This window comes from Lithobates pipiens, unplaced genomic scaffold, assembly GCF_037356315.1.
Source record: "Lithobates pipiens isolate NorthernLeopardFrog02 unplaced genomic scaffold, aLitPip1_a1.2 Scaffold_8, whole genome shotgun sequence".
NCBI lineage: Eukaryota > Metazoa > Chordata > Amphibia > Anura > Ranidae > Lithobates > Lithobates pipiens.
In genome coordinates, this window is record NW_027507903.1 from 659739451 (window position 1) to 659755521 (window position 16071).

Here is a 16071-nt window from a genome sequence, read left to right on the forward strand (position 1 = left end):
TTGTCGGAATGTCCGACCGTGTGTACAGGGGCTAAGAAATGATGGAAAAAGGGGGGGGGGGGGGGCTCATGCTGTTCCCTGTAAAAAATAATGCAAAGGGAGAGCTCGTACTGTGCTCTGTAAGAAACGAGGGACATTTTTTACACACTAATGTGAAGTATTTTTCTGTCTTCCTGTAAATGCGTGTGATGTGTAATGTACAATGTATATCAGCGGTCTCATATGCTGGGAGTAGATCTGACATACATTGTATGTACTGTAGATGGTGGGATGTGTGATCTCATCTCTTCATAATAGACCCCAGTATGCAGCCACTTGTGCCCCATCACATGCAGCCACTTGTGCCCCATCATATGCAGCCACTTGTGCCCCATCATATGCAGCCACTTGTGCCCATCATATTCAGCCACTTGTGCCCATCATATTCAGCCACTTGTGCCCCATCAAATGCAGCTACTTGTGCTCATCAAATGCAGCCACTTGTGTCCCATCAAATGCAGCCACTTGTGCCCATCATATGCAGCCACTTGTGCCCCATCACGTGCAGGCACTTGTGTCCCATCACGTGCAGCCACTTGTGCCCCATCATGTGCAGTCACTTTTGCCCCATCATGTGCAGTCACTTGTGCCCATCATATTCAGCCACTTGTGCCCATCATATTCAGCCACTTGTGCCCCATCAAATGCAGCTACTTGTGCTCATCAAATGCAGCCACTTGTGTCCCATCAAATGCAGCCACTTGTGCCCATCATATGCAGCCACTTGTGCCCCATCACGTGCAGCCACTTGTGCCCCATCACGTGCAGCCACTTGTGCCCCATCATGTGCAGTCACTTGTGCCCCATCATGTGCAGTCACTTGTGCCCCATCACGTGCAGCCACGTGTGCCTCATCACGTGCAGCCACTTGTGCCCCATCACGTGCAGCCACTTGTGCCCCATCACGTGCAGCCACTTGTGCCCCATCACGTGCAGCCACTTGTGCCCCATCACGTGCAGCCACTTGTGCCCCATCACGTGCAGCCACTTGTGCCCCATCACCTGCAGCCACTTGTGCCCCATCACATGCAGCCACTTGTGCCCCATCACATGCAGCCACTTGTGCCCATCATATGCAGCCACTTGTGTTCCATCAAATGCAGCCGCTTATGCCCCGTCATATGCAGTCGCCTGTGCCCCATCACGTGTAGCCACTTGTGCCCATCATATGCAGCCGCTTGTGTCCCATCACATGCAGCCGCTTATGCCCCATCACATGTAGTTGCTTATGCCCCATCACATGCAGCCACTTGTATCCCATCAAATGCCGCCATATGTGCCCCATCAAATGCCGCCACATGTGCCCCATCAAATACCGCCACATGTGCCCATCATATGCAGCTGCTTGTGCCCATCATATGCAGCCACTTGTGCCCATCATATGCAGCCACTTGTGTACCATCACGTGCAGCCACTTGTGTCCCATCACATGCAGCTGTTTATGCCCCATCACATGCAGCCACTTGTATCTGATCACATGCAGCCATTTGTGGCCATCATATGCAGCTACTTGTGCCCATCATATGCAGCCACTTGTGTCCCATCAAAGGCAGCCACTTGTGCCCCATCATATGCAGTTACTTGTGCCCATCATATGCAGCCACTTATGTCCCATCAAATGCCGCCATATGTGCCCCATCAAATGCCGCCACTTGTGCCCCATCAAATGCTGCCACTTGTGCCCCATCAAATGCTGCCACTTGTGCCCCATCAAATGCCGCCACTTGGGTCCATCAAATGCTGCCACTTTTGCCCCATAAAATACAGCCACTGTGACCCCCATCCGCAGTCCACCTATTTTTAAGCCTATTGGAGCCTAATTGGAGCTCTAATCAGGTGCTTCAAAAATAAAATAACCCCGCTACTGTAATTCAGATGCTTGGCATCCGAAAAGGGTCCGGACGCCTAAATAGGGCAGTGGCGGCCAAGGATAGATTCATGCAATGCATGAATCTATCCATTATTCATAATGGACGGGCTCCCCCTACCAGTATGTAATTACACCAAACAATCCTCTCTGTCCTCAGACTTTAGGTATTTGAAAGGTGTCCTTCTTTTATAGCGCCCCCCACCCCCTTGCAAATCACCCACCTAATACGAGACCCCTCATGGCCATCCAACCATTGGGATAGCAGACTGTATGCTGGGTGTGCTGGGCTGTCATGTGTACAGGCTGAGAACACACATCTGATTGGCTCGGTTATACTACCAAATTGGATAGACAGCGGGGGGTGGGGTGGGAGATTGTAGGACTTCACTACGATTTTTAGTGGAAGATCTGATTTTCCTCATCCACCCTTCTATATTGATAAAACTTGGGATGAGAAATAAATTCTCCATCATCTGGGAAATCTGTGACTGGCACAGGAAATTTAAATCATCTCTCTTGTTATCTGTATAACTACAGAGACCTCCAATGGGTTCTACAGAAATTGTATAGAATGTTTGTCACCCGTCCTTCCATTTTTTTTTCATTACAGAGCAGCCCGGGTGTCAGAAGACCTCAAAACAATGTTCCACTTCCATCATCTCATCACCACCCAATGGTGCATATATTTCACTAGTCAGAGTCTAAGACCCCATACACACTATTAGATTTTCTGCATATTTTTGTCTTAAGATTTACCAAAACCATATAATATGAGGTCACACCTTAGGAGTTTAAATTTGTATGCAATCAGGCAGGCCCTTGCACTATATGGTAGCCATGTAAAACCATGTAGTCCAAGGGTCCCCGCTGACAGCTGAAAGTAAAAAAAAAGAATTGCCGGCAAAAAAACGCAAAAAACAATGTGGGGTCCCCCCAGGTCCATATGGGTCTAGTATGGATTTAACAAGGGGGTCCCCAGATCCGGCCTCCCCCCCTATGTGAATGAGTATGGGATACATTGTACCCCTACTCATTCACCAAAAAAAGTAGTGTAGTGTGAAAAAATACAGTAGACAGTTTTTGACAAGTCTTTTATTAAAAATATCTTCTTTTTCCTCCGGTTTTCCTGCATCTTCTCTTGCAACTTCCTCCTGTGGGCTTCTCCTTCTCCTGGTTCTTCTTCCGCTCTTTTTCTTTCTCTGGTCTTCTTTATCCGGGGTGCTTCTTCCTCTCCCGCCGACGACCCTCCACCAATGCTGCATCTCGCTGATCTGTCCGTGCCGATGTCAAGCATTTCTTAGATAATGATGGGGGCGTGGTCATATGATGATATCACCCAGAGGCCCATCCCCCTTGTGACATCACCATCTAGGGCATGAAGGGTCCATGACATCATAAAGGGGTGGGCCTCTTGATGACGTCATCCGATGGCCACGCCCCCCACTGTTATCCAAGAAATGCTTGACATCGTCGCGGACAGATCATCGTGACGCAGAATCGTAGGAGGGTCGGCGGCGGGAGCGGCGGCAGAGAAAGAAGCACACCAGACAAAGAAGACAGAAGACAGAAGAAGAGTGGAAGAAGCAGTGGGAAAAGGAGACGCCCGGAGGAGGAAGATGCAGGAGAAGATGGAGGAAGAAGCGGGGAAGAAGAAGATATTTTTAATAAAAGACTTGTCAAAAATTGTGTACTGTACTGTATTTTTTCACACTACATGACTTTTTTTTGGTGAATGGGTAGGGGTAACCCATACTCATTCACATAGGGGGGAGGATGGGATATAGAGGCCCCCTTGTTAAAGGGGGCTTCTATATTCCGATAAGCCCCCCTGCCGGAGACCCCAACAACCACCAGGCAAGGGAAGAGGTCATTGTCCCCATCAACATGGGAATAAGGTGCACCCACCCCCCCCCCATGTTGAGAGCATGTGGCCTGGTACAGTTCAGAAGTGGGGGGCACTCACTCGTCCCCTCCCTTTCCTGACCTGCCGAGCTGCATGCTCCGATAAGGGTCTGGTATGGATTTTGGGGGGTTCCACACCATTTTTTTTTACATTTTGGCATGGGGGGGTTCCCTGCGAAACCATACTAGGCACAAAGGGCCTGGTATGGACCTGGGAGGAACCCCACAGCATTTTTTTTCACAATTTTTTTTTGCCGGAAATTCTTTTTTTTTTCATTTAGCTGTCAGAGGAGAAGCCCACTGACAGCTTATGACTTATCGGTTGTTAAGGACACGGTGGCCGGCTTCCTGGCCCCCTCCTTAGCAACCAGTTATATACAGTGTATGTACAGCAAAAAAAAAACACAAATCGTGGAAAAATTGAGGCAAAAACATGGTACTTGAGTTTGATGTGGGTCTATTACATGCAAAACTCAGCATTTTGCGAGAAAAAGTCCCTGACCATTTCCAAAAACGCAGAGGCACATGTGAACATGTTCCATAGGAACCCATGTTAAAAAAAATGTCCCTGCATTTCTGCAAAATGCATCAAAAAATGTATTATTGTTAATCGGAATTTTGGTTGGAAAAAGCTCTGATGGTTTTCCCGACGGAATTCCGACGGGATTTCCCTCAAGTTGTCACATAAAATTCCGACCGTCAAGAACTCGGTGACGTACAACACGTACGACGGGGCTAGAAAAGGGAAGTTCAATAGCCAGTAGCCAAATAGCTTCCGTCTCGTAGTTGAATCTGAGAATGCGTGAGTTTTTTGCGTGTCGGAATTGCCACAGACAATCACATTTGCGGAGAGGAACTTTTCCCGACCGAAAAATTGAGAACATGCTCTCAATCTTTTGCTGGCTGGAATTCGGCCAGCAAAAGTCTGATGGAGCGTACACACGGTCGCATTTTCCGATGAAAAAAACTCTCATCGGTCTTTTGCGGGCCGAAATTCTGATCGTGTGTACGTGGCACTAGACTTAGCATGTGTGTTACCTCCAATGTAACAGGTCTTACCATTTTTTCAGAGTGAAGCCGGCTTTCCGGAAGACCTCACAACAACGATCCACTTCTGAGTCCGACATCTTCTCATCATCATCCAATGTAACCTCCAGTTTGGTCAGAGTTCGGTTTGTGTTGATAATGGAGCAAAGATCATCGCAGCACGATAATGTCATTTTACAGCGATAAACTCTGGTGGGAGAAGCAGGAAAGAGAGGTGAAATGTTCTTCCAGTGACATGAAGTAGACAAGTCCAATGAATAATTAGCGGGTTCGGTCTTAGAAAATGAAATTTTGGGACATTTGGATGGATTTTTTCATGGAATATTGTTTGGACCTCCCCTGTGAAATGTAGATGAGTTGTCACCCAACCGGAAAAGTTTTAGGGCTCAATTCACTAAAGAATATTTCAGGAGATAATTGGATCATGTGACATATTTTTTTTTCCAATTATCTCATGCTATATTTAAAAAAATGTCAATGTCGCCGTCAGTAAAAAAAATGCTTGGTACATATGGCATAAACTGACTCTAAAGTCAATTCACGAAATTATATAAATAAATAAATGCATTTGTTGAAAAAGTAATGGTCTAGTCTTGTGTTACTCAAGGAATATATTCAATTAGTGCTGGTTGTTAAGGAGTCGGCAGCTGGCAGCATATCCTTAGTGTCCTTAACAGCCAGTAAACAACATGGTTGTCCTGCATCGGATGGCCACCGCTTCCCGCTGACTCTTCTGTCTTCTGTCGGGATTTCCGGATCCCCCTATGTGGATGAGTAGGGGTTAAACAGCACCCCTACTCATTCACAAAAAAAGGCAAAAAGAATATTAAAAACACAGTTTTTGACAAGTCTTTGATTTAAAAAAAAAAAAAATGTCCCCAAAGTTGACCCAGCGTAAAGCGCGATAAACGCCGGGCCGCTGACCTGAACAAAAAAGAAAAGAAATACCCGACAGGCACTGACGCTTGGCCACCGCCGAATGACAGCTCCACCATCTTCCATTGCTAAATAAACAAAGGGGCAGACCACCCGATGATGTCACATGTGACCTCGCCCCCTTATTACACTAATGAACAGGCATGCTGGGGTGATGATGTCACAATGTGGCAGGGTTACCCAGTGATGTTATTGGGTTCCCTTCCCCATTCATTTATTTAGCAGCGGGAGGTGGTGGAGCTGTCATTTGGAAAGACCCAAGCGTCGGTGCTGTTCTGGTTTTTCTTTTTTTTTACTTTTGTTCAGGTCAGTGGCCAGCATTCATAGTTTCATAGTTAGTTTCATAGTTAGTAAGGTTGAATAAAGACACCAGTCCATCCAGTTCAACCTGAGTGTCTACAATTGTGCCTATCCCTGTACATTACACATTGTGACGGATGTTGAATCTACTTTGGGATTGTTTTTTGGGTTTTTGGACTTGTCAAAAAGTGGCTGTGTTTTCATTTACTTTAAACTTATTGTTTTTTGAGTGGTGGTGTATTCCGTTGGAAGAAATCGCATCCTGGCACATGTGAATGGTCAAGTTGGTGACAAGATACACAGTGGGTCCAACCAAAAAATCACAGTGATACCTAACTACTGATAGAAGGTCCATCCATTGAGTATAAATCCATGTGGGGTCACCATGGAAGTGGTCTTGTATTCATCTGTTACTAATGGCACCGCCACCTGTTCCCTTACCTTTTGCTTTTTAAGCAACTATTATCTGATTGGGACTTATCCCGCACAAGACCGGACTTTCCAGCAAACTAGGACCGACGTGATTAGTCCGTCGGACAATCCGATTGTGCGTGGGCTAATACGTTAGTTTTTTGGAAAAAATCTGGTGGACCAAGAGAACATGTTTCAAATCTATCCAAGGAACTCAATTCCGACGGACTCAAATCGGGAAAACCGTTCGTCTGTGTGCTGGTCCGACGGACCAAATACGACGCAAGGGCAGCTATTGGCTAATGGCTAATGAGCTTAATTTTTTAGTCCTGTTTACGTCACCATGTTCAAAATGAATGGACTTAGTCCGTTCATGTGTGGATAAGTCCGTTCTTTCGGAAGGTCCATCTGAACTCCGCCAAAAGTCTGTCGGGAAGACCGTTGGACCTAGTTTGCCGGAAAGTCCGGCCGTGTGTATGCGGCATTACTGATACATTGGACATTCGTTTAATTAGACATAATGTTCTGGTGTTGTTCATTTGTTTATTTATCGTTTGCACATGTGGCAAAATATTTAGCAACTTTGATTCCCAATTTTGGTAGCACAGTCTTTATGCACATTTATAGAGCTCACATTATAGAGTTGGAGTTATAGAGTTAGACACATTTTGAAGACTACAGCAGCCACAATCACATGTATCTGTGTTTCCCTACTTTTGGTTTCTTTTGGTTTGTAGCGTAGAGTTTTCATTGTTATTTGTCAAAATAGAGCTTTATGGTCACAATCATAAGCGCTATGTTTGGGAAGGGGTCAACAAGGCCTATAGTGACCAGAATATCATCCCCACTGTGAAGCATAGTGGTGGCTCACTGATGTTTTGGGAGTGAGTGAGCTCTAAAGGCGGGGGGGGGGGGATCTTATGAAAACTGATGGCAAGATGAATGTAGCATGTTTTTAGAAAATACTGGCAGACAAATTGCATTCTGTTGCACGTAAGCTGCGCATGGCATGCTCTTGAACTTTTCAGCATGACAATGATGCTAAGCACAAGACCATGGTTGAGCCTCCAGTGGTTGGAGCAGAAAATGGTGAAGGTCCTGGAGTGGCCATAACAGTCTCCTGACCTTAATATCCTCGAGACAATGTGGAGAGATCTCAAAGGTGTGCTTCATGCAAGACGACCAAAGACTTGACCTGGATGCATTTTGCCAAGATGAATGGGCAGCCACCTGCAAGAATTTGGGCCCTATAGACAACTATTACAGAAGACTGACTGCCATCATTGATGCTAAAAAGGGGCTATACACGGGATTAAGAACTAAGGGGATGCAGACTTTTGAACAGGGGACTTTGATTGTTGCCATGTTTTGTTTTATGATTGTGCCATTCTGTTATCACCTACAGTTACGATATGTGAATCCCATAAAAAATAAAAGAAATGGGTTTTGCCAGCTCACTCATGTTTTCTTTAAAAATTGTACATGCTGTATTTTACCAATTCTCCAAGGGAAGGCAAACTTTTGAGCACAACTGAAAGAATGGAATGGACACCATCAAAGTACAAGGAAGTCATGCCACATCCATACAGACTACAGAGACAAATACAGATCTGTGATAGTATATTAGGGAAAATAACCAAAAACTCGAATGCAGCATGCACACGAGCAGACTTCTCGTCGGACTGAACTCAGAAGGACTTTTTGACGGAGTTCCGCCGGAGTTCCCGCCAAAACGGACTTGCCTACACATAATCGCACCAAAGTCCGATTGTTTAGAATGCGATGATGTACGACGGGACAAGAAAAGGGAAGTTCAATAGCCAGTAGCCAATAGCGGCCCTTGCGTCATTTTTGGTCCGTCAGAACAGCATACAGACGAGCGGTTTTCTCGAAGGGAACTGGTTCCTCCGGCAAGATTTGAAACATGTTCTATTTCTAGGTCCGTCAGAATTTTAGAAAGAAAAAGCCAGATAGAGCCCACACATGATCGGAATGTCCGACAGAATTATTCCGTCTGACCTTTTCTGCTGGAAAGTCGCGTGTATAGGGCATTAGGGAATGGTCATCACAAAATTAGTAGAAAAGAGAACTGGATACCATCATCAAGGGGAGAAAAGTCAGTAAAATCCACTTATGATGATCCGTAGAAGGAGTGTAAATATCTCAAGCAGTCCAGTAACTCTGTAGAGAGCGTGTCTCTGGAGTAGAATGTCCCCCATATCATTACTGAGATCCGCACAGAGAAATGAGGAGCACATATTGATTAGGAGCAGATAAGGCCCGACATAGCGGGGGGACTCGAGGGGAAACTTGGTTAGGAAATAACCCATAAGTCTTTCGTGAAGTCAGACATCTGCAGATAGAACTAATGGCACAGACTTGAGACACAAAGTCCACTTTCTTGTTGATATCACCCAGAAAAACTGAAATTCCAAAAACAGGTAAAACCACCCAGAAGGAGAATATAAGGAGGAAGATCTTCACCAGAGGAGAACTCTACTCATTTTATGAAAAATACTGTAGTTTGTATTGAGGAAATCAAACAGAAAGGAACAAAGTACTATCAGATGAAGCTGACTGCCCAGCTCTACATACGGTAGTATAATATGTCATTGTGGAGGGACTCCGGAGGGGGTTTATGTCCATAGGATACAACCTTCATACCTGAAGAGAACCCCCACCAGGAGCAGAGAGGGGGAGATAGACAATCACTGCCCAGAGCCAGGACAGAGGAAGCCTTGGGACTTTTTATGGCAGACAAGGACTCTTATAGGGAATGCGAGTTAGGGATGTTCATCATTTCTTTTAATGAAGGGGGATGGGTAACGTTCCAGGATGTATAACTACTATCCTGCAGAAGGGAGACAACGAAAGAGAATATTTCTGAAGTATGGGTTGTATTTGAAATGGGACGGCCTTTTGTAGAGAAGTGAGAACTATATTATGTTGTTGCCTTCAGAGGAATGTATCATGTTTTCTGTCTTTAATATAGTCAGGATTTGCGTATAAAAAAATTAGCATTTCCATTTCAACCCAGCAGGTGGAGCTGAAATCTTTTTTTTTTCACATGTTTACCTGCCCGTTTTTCCTGGTTCACTGTACAAACCATGTTATTTACAGAGCTCAGTAGCTCAAGCTGTAATTTCCACTCACAACTTATTGACTCAGAGGAGTGAGAAAGAGGGGGGGACAGATGTGTCTGCAGCTAGAGGGGTCAGTGATGGCTTATTTTAAAGCTTATTTACTGCTTGTTAAGATTATGGATGTTCATTACATGTGTACATAACCTGATCACAGTTCTACTTTAAGAGGGACCCCAAAATCCCATGGAATAGATAACAATGAGGAAGATTCCCCTAGAGAGGGGAGAACACAGGAGAAGAGGACAGGTGATGGAAGATACTACATCGGGGAGGATGGAAGACATCCAGATATGTAAGGAAAAACTGAGAGACGGGAACAATCACAAGACATTACATTTCCCGATCACTGCAGGATCACAGATTTCTCTTACTCTAACTCCTGAATTTTACTCTCCGGGTTCATCAGAAAGGAAATATTAACAGATTTCATTTTATCTTCTGAAGAGGAGGACTCTTCTTCATCCTCTGCTTTGTCCTCTCCTGGACAATCTTTACTGGAAATAGCACAATGCCAAAACCTAAAACACAATAATGAGATAATAATTAGCACCAAGAATGGTCGACCTCTGACACTGAGAATAACAATGTAACACCCAACATTTCCCTTCCACATGGCTGCATTCCCATTGGCTCATACTGGACCTGATGAGGACTTTTCATTGGTGTCTATGAGCAGTCTTTGAAGTCACACGCAAGACAAAACTTAGATGAAGCCCCTGACATACGGTATATACAGGATCTCTGGCCTATCTACACAGGGGTCTCCATTCATCAACAGTTTATGGAAAATCTGGAAAAAAAAAACTATTTGGTTCCCAATATAAAATGCAATGGCATTTTTTCCATTCCATAGATCTCCGAACACCAAGCCATCCTTTCATTGGCTGGAAACACCCATTCATGCCTACCAATGAATGACTAGCAGATCACACCTGACCTGGCAGTAGGAGGGCGATATGTCAGGTGGCACCACTGCTGAACACTGGACAAACTCTATGAGATGCAGACATACTGGGAAGGTCATAGAATCTATTGACGGGACATAATATCACAATACTGGGGGGGGGGGGGGGGGCTATGAAGTTAAATGTGAGGGATTGCAGTCATCATTTCATTCTGTTTTTACGGGCACCCAGCTCACACTTCCTCCCCTGGCTCCACGGCACCGTAAGGAATTACACCTTCCCCCCTCCCTCCCTGCAATCTTCTGGGACTCGTCACAGGTCCCAGAAAATTGCCCCGGCCATTCACAGCACGCAGCGTGGCATCGGGCATGTGCAGTGCGCGCCCGGCTGTAAAGCCACAGCCGGGCACCCACGGTTACAATGCTGGCTCCTCAGAGAGGAGGAAGAGAGGATCGGGGCTTTCGTGCGCCCGCATAGCTGTACCATAGGACAGGTGAGTGTCTGATTATTAAAAGTCAGCAGCTACACTTTTTATAGCTGCTGACTTTTAAATGGGTGGGACTCCGCTTTAAAGAGGAAGTAAACCCTGATTGGCTTACTTCCTCTTTAATTCCCCGCAAAGGTAAAGCATAATGGACTACTATGCATCGCATAGTAGTCCATTATGTGTCACTTACCTGACACAGGAGCCAGCGAAGTCACCGCTGTCCCCTGTAGTCCGCCGCATCCATCTTCTTGGTGGGTCTTGCTGCTCCGGCGCTGGCATTCGTTGGAGCAGCAATGACGTCACTCCCGCACATGTGCACAGGAGCCGCAACTCGTGGCACATCGCCGTTAACTGCGGCGCACTCAGTGCTCCTGCACGTCGCTGTCTATGGCGCATGCGCCGTAGACAGCGGTGCCTGTCTTTCGGCAAATATCTCCTAAACTGTGTAGGTTTAGGATATATTTCTTAGACCTACAGGTAAGCCTTAATCTAGGCTTACCTGTAGATCAAAGTGTGTTGTAAGCGTTTACAACCACTTTAAAGAACACTTTCTCTCCAGTTCAAATGTTTTTCCTTTACCTACATTTACATTATGACCACTAGATGGAGCTGATGTTCAAAGGAAATAAGTATTTATTGTAACAAATCATCTACTGCAGAGAGTGACCTTCTATACAGAACTGATACAATGTTGCAGGGAGTGATCTCCTATACAGAACTGATACAATGTTGCAGGGAGTGATCTCCTATACAGAACAGATACAATGTTGTAAAGATGAGACTCGGTTTTGTGACACGTTTTCTGGAATGAACCCTTCACAGATTACCTAAGGTACACAACGGAGTTCTGTCTCTGCAACATTGTATCCATTCTGTATAGCAGTTCTCTCTACAGTATCTGATCATTACACTGTCAGTGGTGAGCACAGGAATCTCCATATACTGAGCACAGCTCTCCCTCACATTATTTCCTCTTCTGGTTGAATGTTCTTAGGGCTATTTTCTCTTAGGATCAAATGTTAGGGAATGTTACAGATAGAAACTGACATTTCACACACATTGCAAACATGGCCGGGACTTTTTGTGACTTCTGTGCAAATTCTAGAATATTCACACAACTTGTTTAATAAATAGACCCCTAACTTCTAACAAGTGTGGTAGATGGAGAACATGTCTGAAAATCACCGTTATACTGTATGCAGGTTCCTGCCCATTCTGTATATTCAGTTAGGATATCCTCACACTCACTTACCCGGCCTTCTGACACCTGTGTAGTAATGGAGATATCATTTTCTGGCACTCTGGACCCACCGTGAGCCACCCAAAATATAAATACTGAAAACTTTCTCTCTTCAACGTCTTCAAGCAATAGCTCAGCTGCTTGGAATAATTACTGTCCATCCACAAGTGACCAGTGTCTGAGCTGTAGAGCTTCAACCCTGAACAACCAGACATGACGTCTCTAATGAAGTCCTCATCCTGAGTCTCATACAGACAGAAGATTGTCTGAGTATAGAAACTCTGATCGATGTCCTCCATGGCCCATTCTTTCATTGCAGGTCTGGCTCGAAGGGAAATGTTGATTCCTGTGCTCTCTGAGAATGTCTTTGTCAGCTTTTTATTTAGGAGACCAAACAGGAATTGTACAGCTAATGCTAAATGTGGGGAATCCTTAGTGGAGGCACGGAGTGATTTCCCTGTACAGATCTCCGGGAGGAAAGTACCTTCCATAGACCCGGACCCATCATCCATCCCATAATAGAGAGCAGCAAGGAACTCCTGTACACTCAGGTGGATGAAGCTGTAGCAGGTCTGGTGACGGACGTCCCAATGAAAGATGTTCTCATTCAGAAATACAGACTCCACCTCATCCAGAGAAAGTCCATGTCTTTCTAGATCTTTCTTTTCAAATAAGATTTGTTGGTTCAGAACTCCCTGATTGGCCAGAGCACACAGCTTCTTCAGACAGGTTTGTTTCCGGTGTACAGACTGCTCCTTCTTGCTGTGATGGGTTAGTAAGACCTCCAGGTAGAGAAGATAAATTGAAGTCGTTGTATGACACCAGATTGGACCCAAACCTTTTTGTATTTCTTGATTCATTACAGTGCAGACAATCCAACATGTGATGGGGACGGCACACATGGTGTACACAACTTCATTGGCTTTTATTATACTCAGAACCTTGTCTGCATCTTCTTTATTTCCAAAGAATTTATGGACATATTCCTCTCGATCGTCACTTGTAAATCCCAGGATTTCCACATTGCGAGAATCATTGATGAATGTGTTAAGTTTCTCCACGGCCAGTGACCTTGTGGTGATGATCAGAGAAGATTCTGGGAGAACATGTCCCCTGAGCAAGCTTTGGAGAATTATTTCTTTGTGGGTTTCCACAGAAATGTCAAGACAACCCTCAGATTTCTCCTCCAGAGTCCACCTCAGTTCATCAAACCCATCGACTAGAAAGAGAAGTCCTCTATGATTTCCAGGATCCTTCAGAATAGACACCAGGTCATCTGAACTCAGTCTGCAGGTTCTGGATAAAAGCCCCACAAGACTTATGTTTTCAGGGAAGGTGTTGATTTCTCTACAGCTCAGATAAAACACAAAATCAAACTTGTCTCGGTAGAGATCCCCAGAGGCCCAGTCCAGCATGATCTTCTTGGAGGTCATTGTTTTTCCAATCCCAGCAGGTCCTTCTAACACCACAACCTTAGGGATGAAACCTTCTTTATCAGGGTCAAAGAGGGCCTGGATTGTGGTTGGGGGTCTTTTCTCCATGATCTGTAGATGTCTTTTGTCTGAACTCCTTATTTCTTGTTCTTTGTCCACTTTATTCCGGGGTCCCTTTATCATCAATAACTTGATGAATCTTTTGTGTAGATAAACAGCCTCCCCCATACGGGAATTATATACTTTAATCCTCTGGAATGTCTCTTTCGTGGACTCTTTGTGTTCCTTTCTAAAGTCTTTATGAGAAAAAAGGAGAATATTTTATTCCTCATACACACATGAAATTGTATTTATAAGACAAAGTTGGAAATATTGTATTCTAACCATAAACCCCAAGAATGTAACACTAAAAGAAGATATCCCATGAAATACAAGAGGATTGTGGAAGTATCCAAACTATGGACACATCGTCCAGACCAGAGGAGTGACTAGAACCTTCAGGGCCCCAGTGCAACAAAACATGAAAGGCCCCCTGAATGCTAGAGTGCTTTCTATTGGTCCTTGGGCCCTTTCCTCTGGTCTTATTCACACGCGTTTTGTAGCTTGAAGCCTGAAGCTACAAAACGCTAGAGGGGAAAAAATCTATTATTCTCAATGGAGATGGTTCACATCTCCACTCCATGTCACCTGAAGCCGAATGCCTGAAGCTCAAACAAGTTCTGGACCCTTTTTTGTCACTTGAATCGAGCAGATTTGGGCGTTTTTCTTCTTTTAACATTGGTGACCCTTTGCCCTGCACAAAATCGCGGCAAATCGCGGTAAAAACGCCCCAAAAAAATGCTGCAAAATCGCAGCAAATCCGCATGATTTTGTGCTTGAAAACGCTACGCTCGGGTGTGAATGCAGCCTTAGGGTTTCCCTCCAGCCCATGGCCCTTGCCTCTTATTGCTGTTGTGGGGCCCTTGATAAGCCCCGGTTCAAACTGCTGCAACTTATCATGGGACTCGCGACACATTAAATTACATGACAATGTAATGTCAATACACATTCATTTCAATGAGTGCCATTCAAATCACTGCAACTCAAGTTGCAGCAACAAATAAAAACTTTTCGCCCCACTTTTATGTTACTTTTGTGCGATTTTGAGTGCCATAGATGGCAATGTTGAATAACAAAAGTTGCAAGCAAGTCGCATGACTTTGGGGTTGCAGCAGTGTGAACGGAACCCATGATCTGCACCAGGCCCTCCTCCTGCCATCTCAGGTGCCCCCACAGTGGGGAAATGCCAGGACCCAGTTGAAAATGCAACCTTTGCAACCCTGGTAGGTCCACCACTGATTCAGACTACAAGAGATCAAAATATTCATCTAGAAGATATTTCATATCAAACGTGGATGTCCTACTAACCTGATAATCTGTTGTCGTGTGTCGTCTTCTTCAGTTTGGCTGGAAATAAGAATAGGGAAGTGATTAGTCCTGATGAACCTCTGAAATGTATAAAGTAATAACTAAGAGAGCTATTAGTGTAGCAGATCCTCCCAGACACCATCATCCCACCAACCCTCTGTAGACTGGAGTCTCTCTCATCCTATTTCTCCATGTAGGTGATGGGGAGTATCTTTGCTTGGCAACATCTCAGCACATTGCAATGACATGTGACCATGGTGGTGGGGGGCGGGGAACCACAAAAGCCCCCAATTCTCTATGCAGGGTTTACAGGCACACCCCTAGAATCTGGAGCCTTGACTCCTCTTTCTGAAGGAGGTTCTGATCGATGAATGGGACATAAGGTTAATGCCACATACACACGATCTGACTTTCCAGCGGACTTGGTCCGGCGGACCAGAGTTCGTCGGACAATTCGATCGTGTGTGGGCTCCAGCGGATTTATTCTTCCCAAAAGTCCGGCGGACCAAGAAATAAGACTGGCTTCAAATTTGACCACCGGACTCGGCTTTTAGTGGACAATCCGGTCATCTGTGTGCTAGTCCGACGGACTAAAACCGATGCTAGGGCAGCTATTGGCTACTGGCTATGATCTTTCTTATTCTACGTCATCACGTTCGAATCCGTCTGACTTTTGGAGTGATCGTGTGTGGCCAAGTCCGTTCATTTGAAAGTCCGGCGGACCTCAGCTGCAAAGACCGTCGGATTGTCCGCCAGACCAAGTCCGCCGGGAAGTCCGATCGTGTGTACGCGGCATTAGAGTCAGAATACTGAGCAACAGTCATGAGGGTCTCCCAGGAATACAGATATAAATATGGAGGTTCTGTAAAATAGGCAAGTGGTGCTCGGCATGCTGAGTGATGTCATTGTGTTATGGTGACTGAATGTCGGCATCCTGGAGAAGTGTTCCTC

General features: G+C 45.2%; 1 protein-coding gene across 2 annotated transcripts in view; it reads right to left on the minus strand.

Annotated features, from left to right (window-relative positions):
* Positions 1-16071, minus strand: part of LOC143961794 (NACHT, LRR and PYD domains-containing protein 3-like) — a 43863-nt gene that overhangs the window by 3807 nt on the left and 23985 nt on the right. Inside the window, exons 4-7 of one of the 2 annotated variants that reach the window (XM_077471128.1) lie at positions 15121-15159; positions 12293-14009; positions 10020-10166; positions 4871-5047 (exon numbers count right to left, since the gene is read on the minus strand). In XM_077471128.1, the coding sequence (XP_077327254.1) occupies positions 4871-5047; positions 10020-10166; positions 12293-14009; positions 15121-15159 (2080 nt within the window). Of the gene's footprint in view, positions 1-4870; positions 5048-10019; positions 10167-12225; positions 14010-15120; positions 15160-16071 lie in introns of those variants that run through there. The other variant, XR_013270555.1, reaches the window with a different exon arrangement.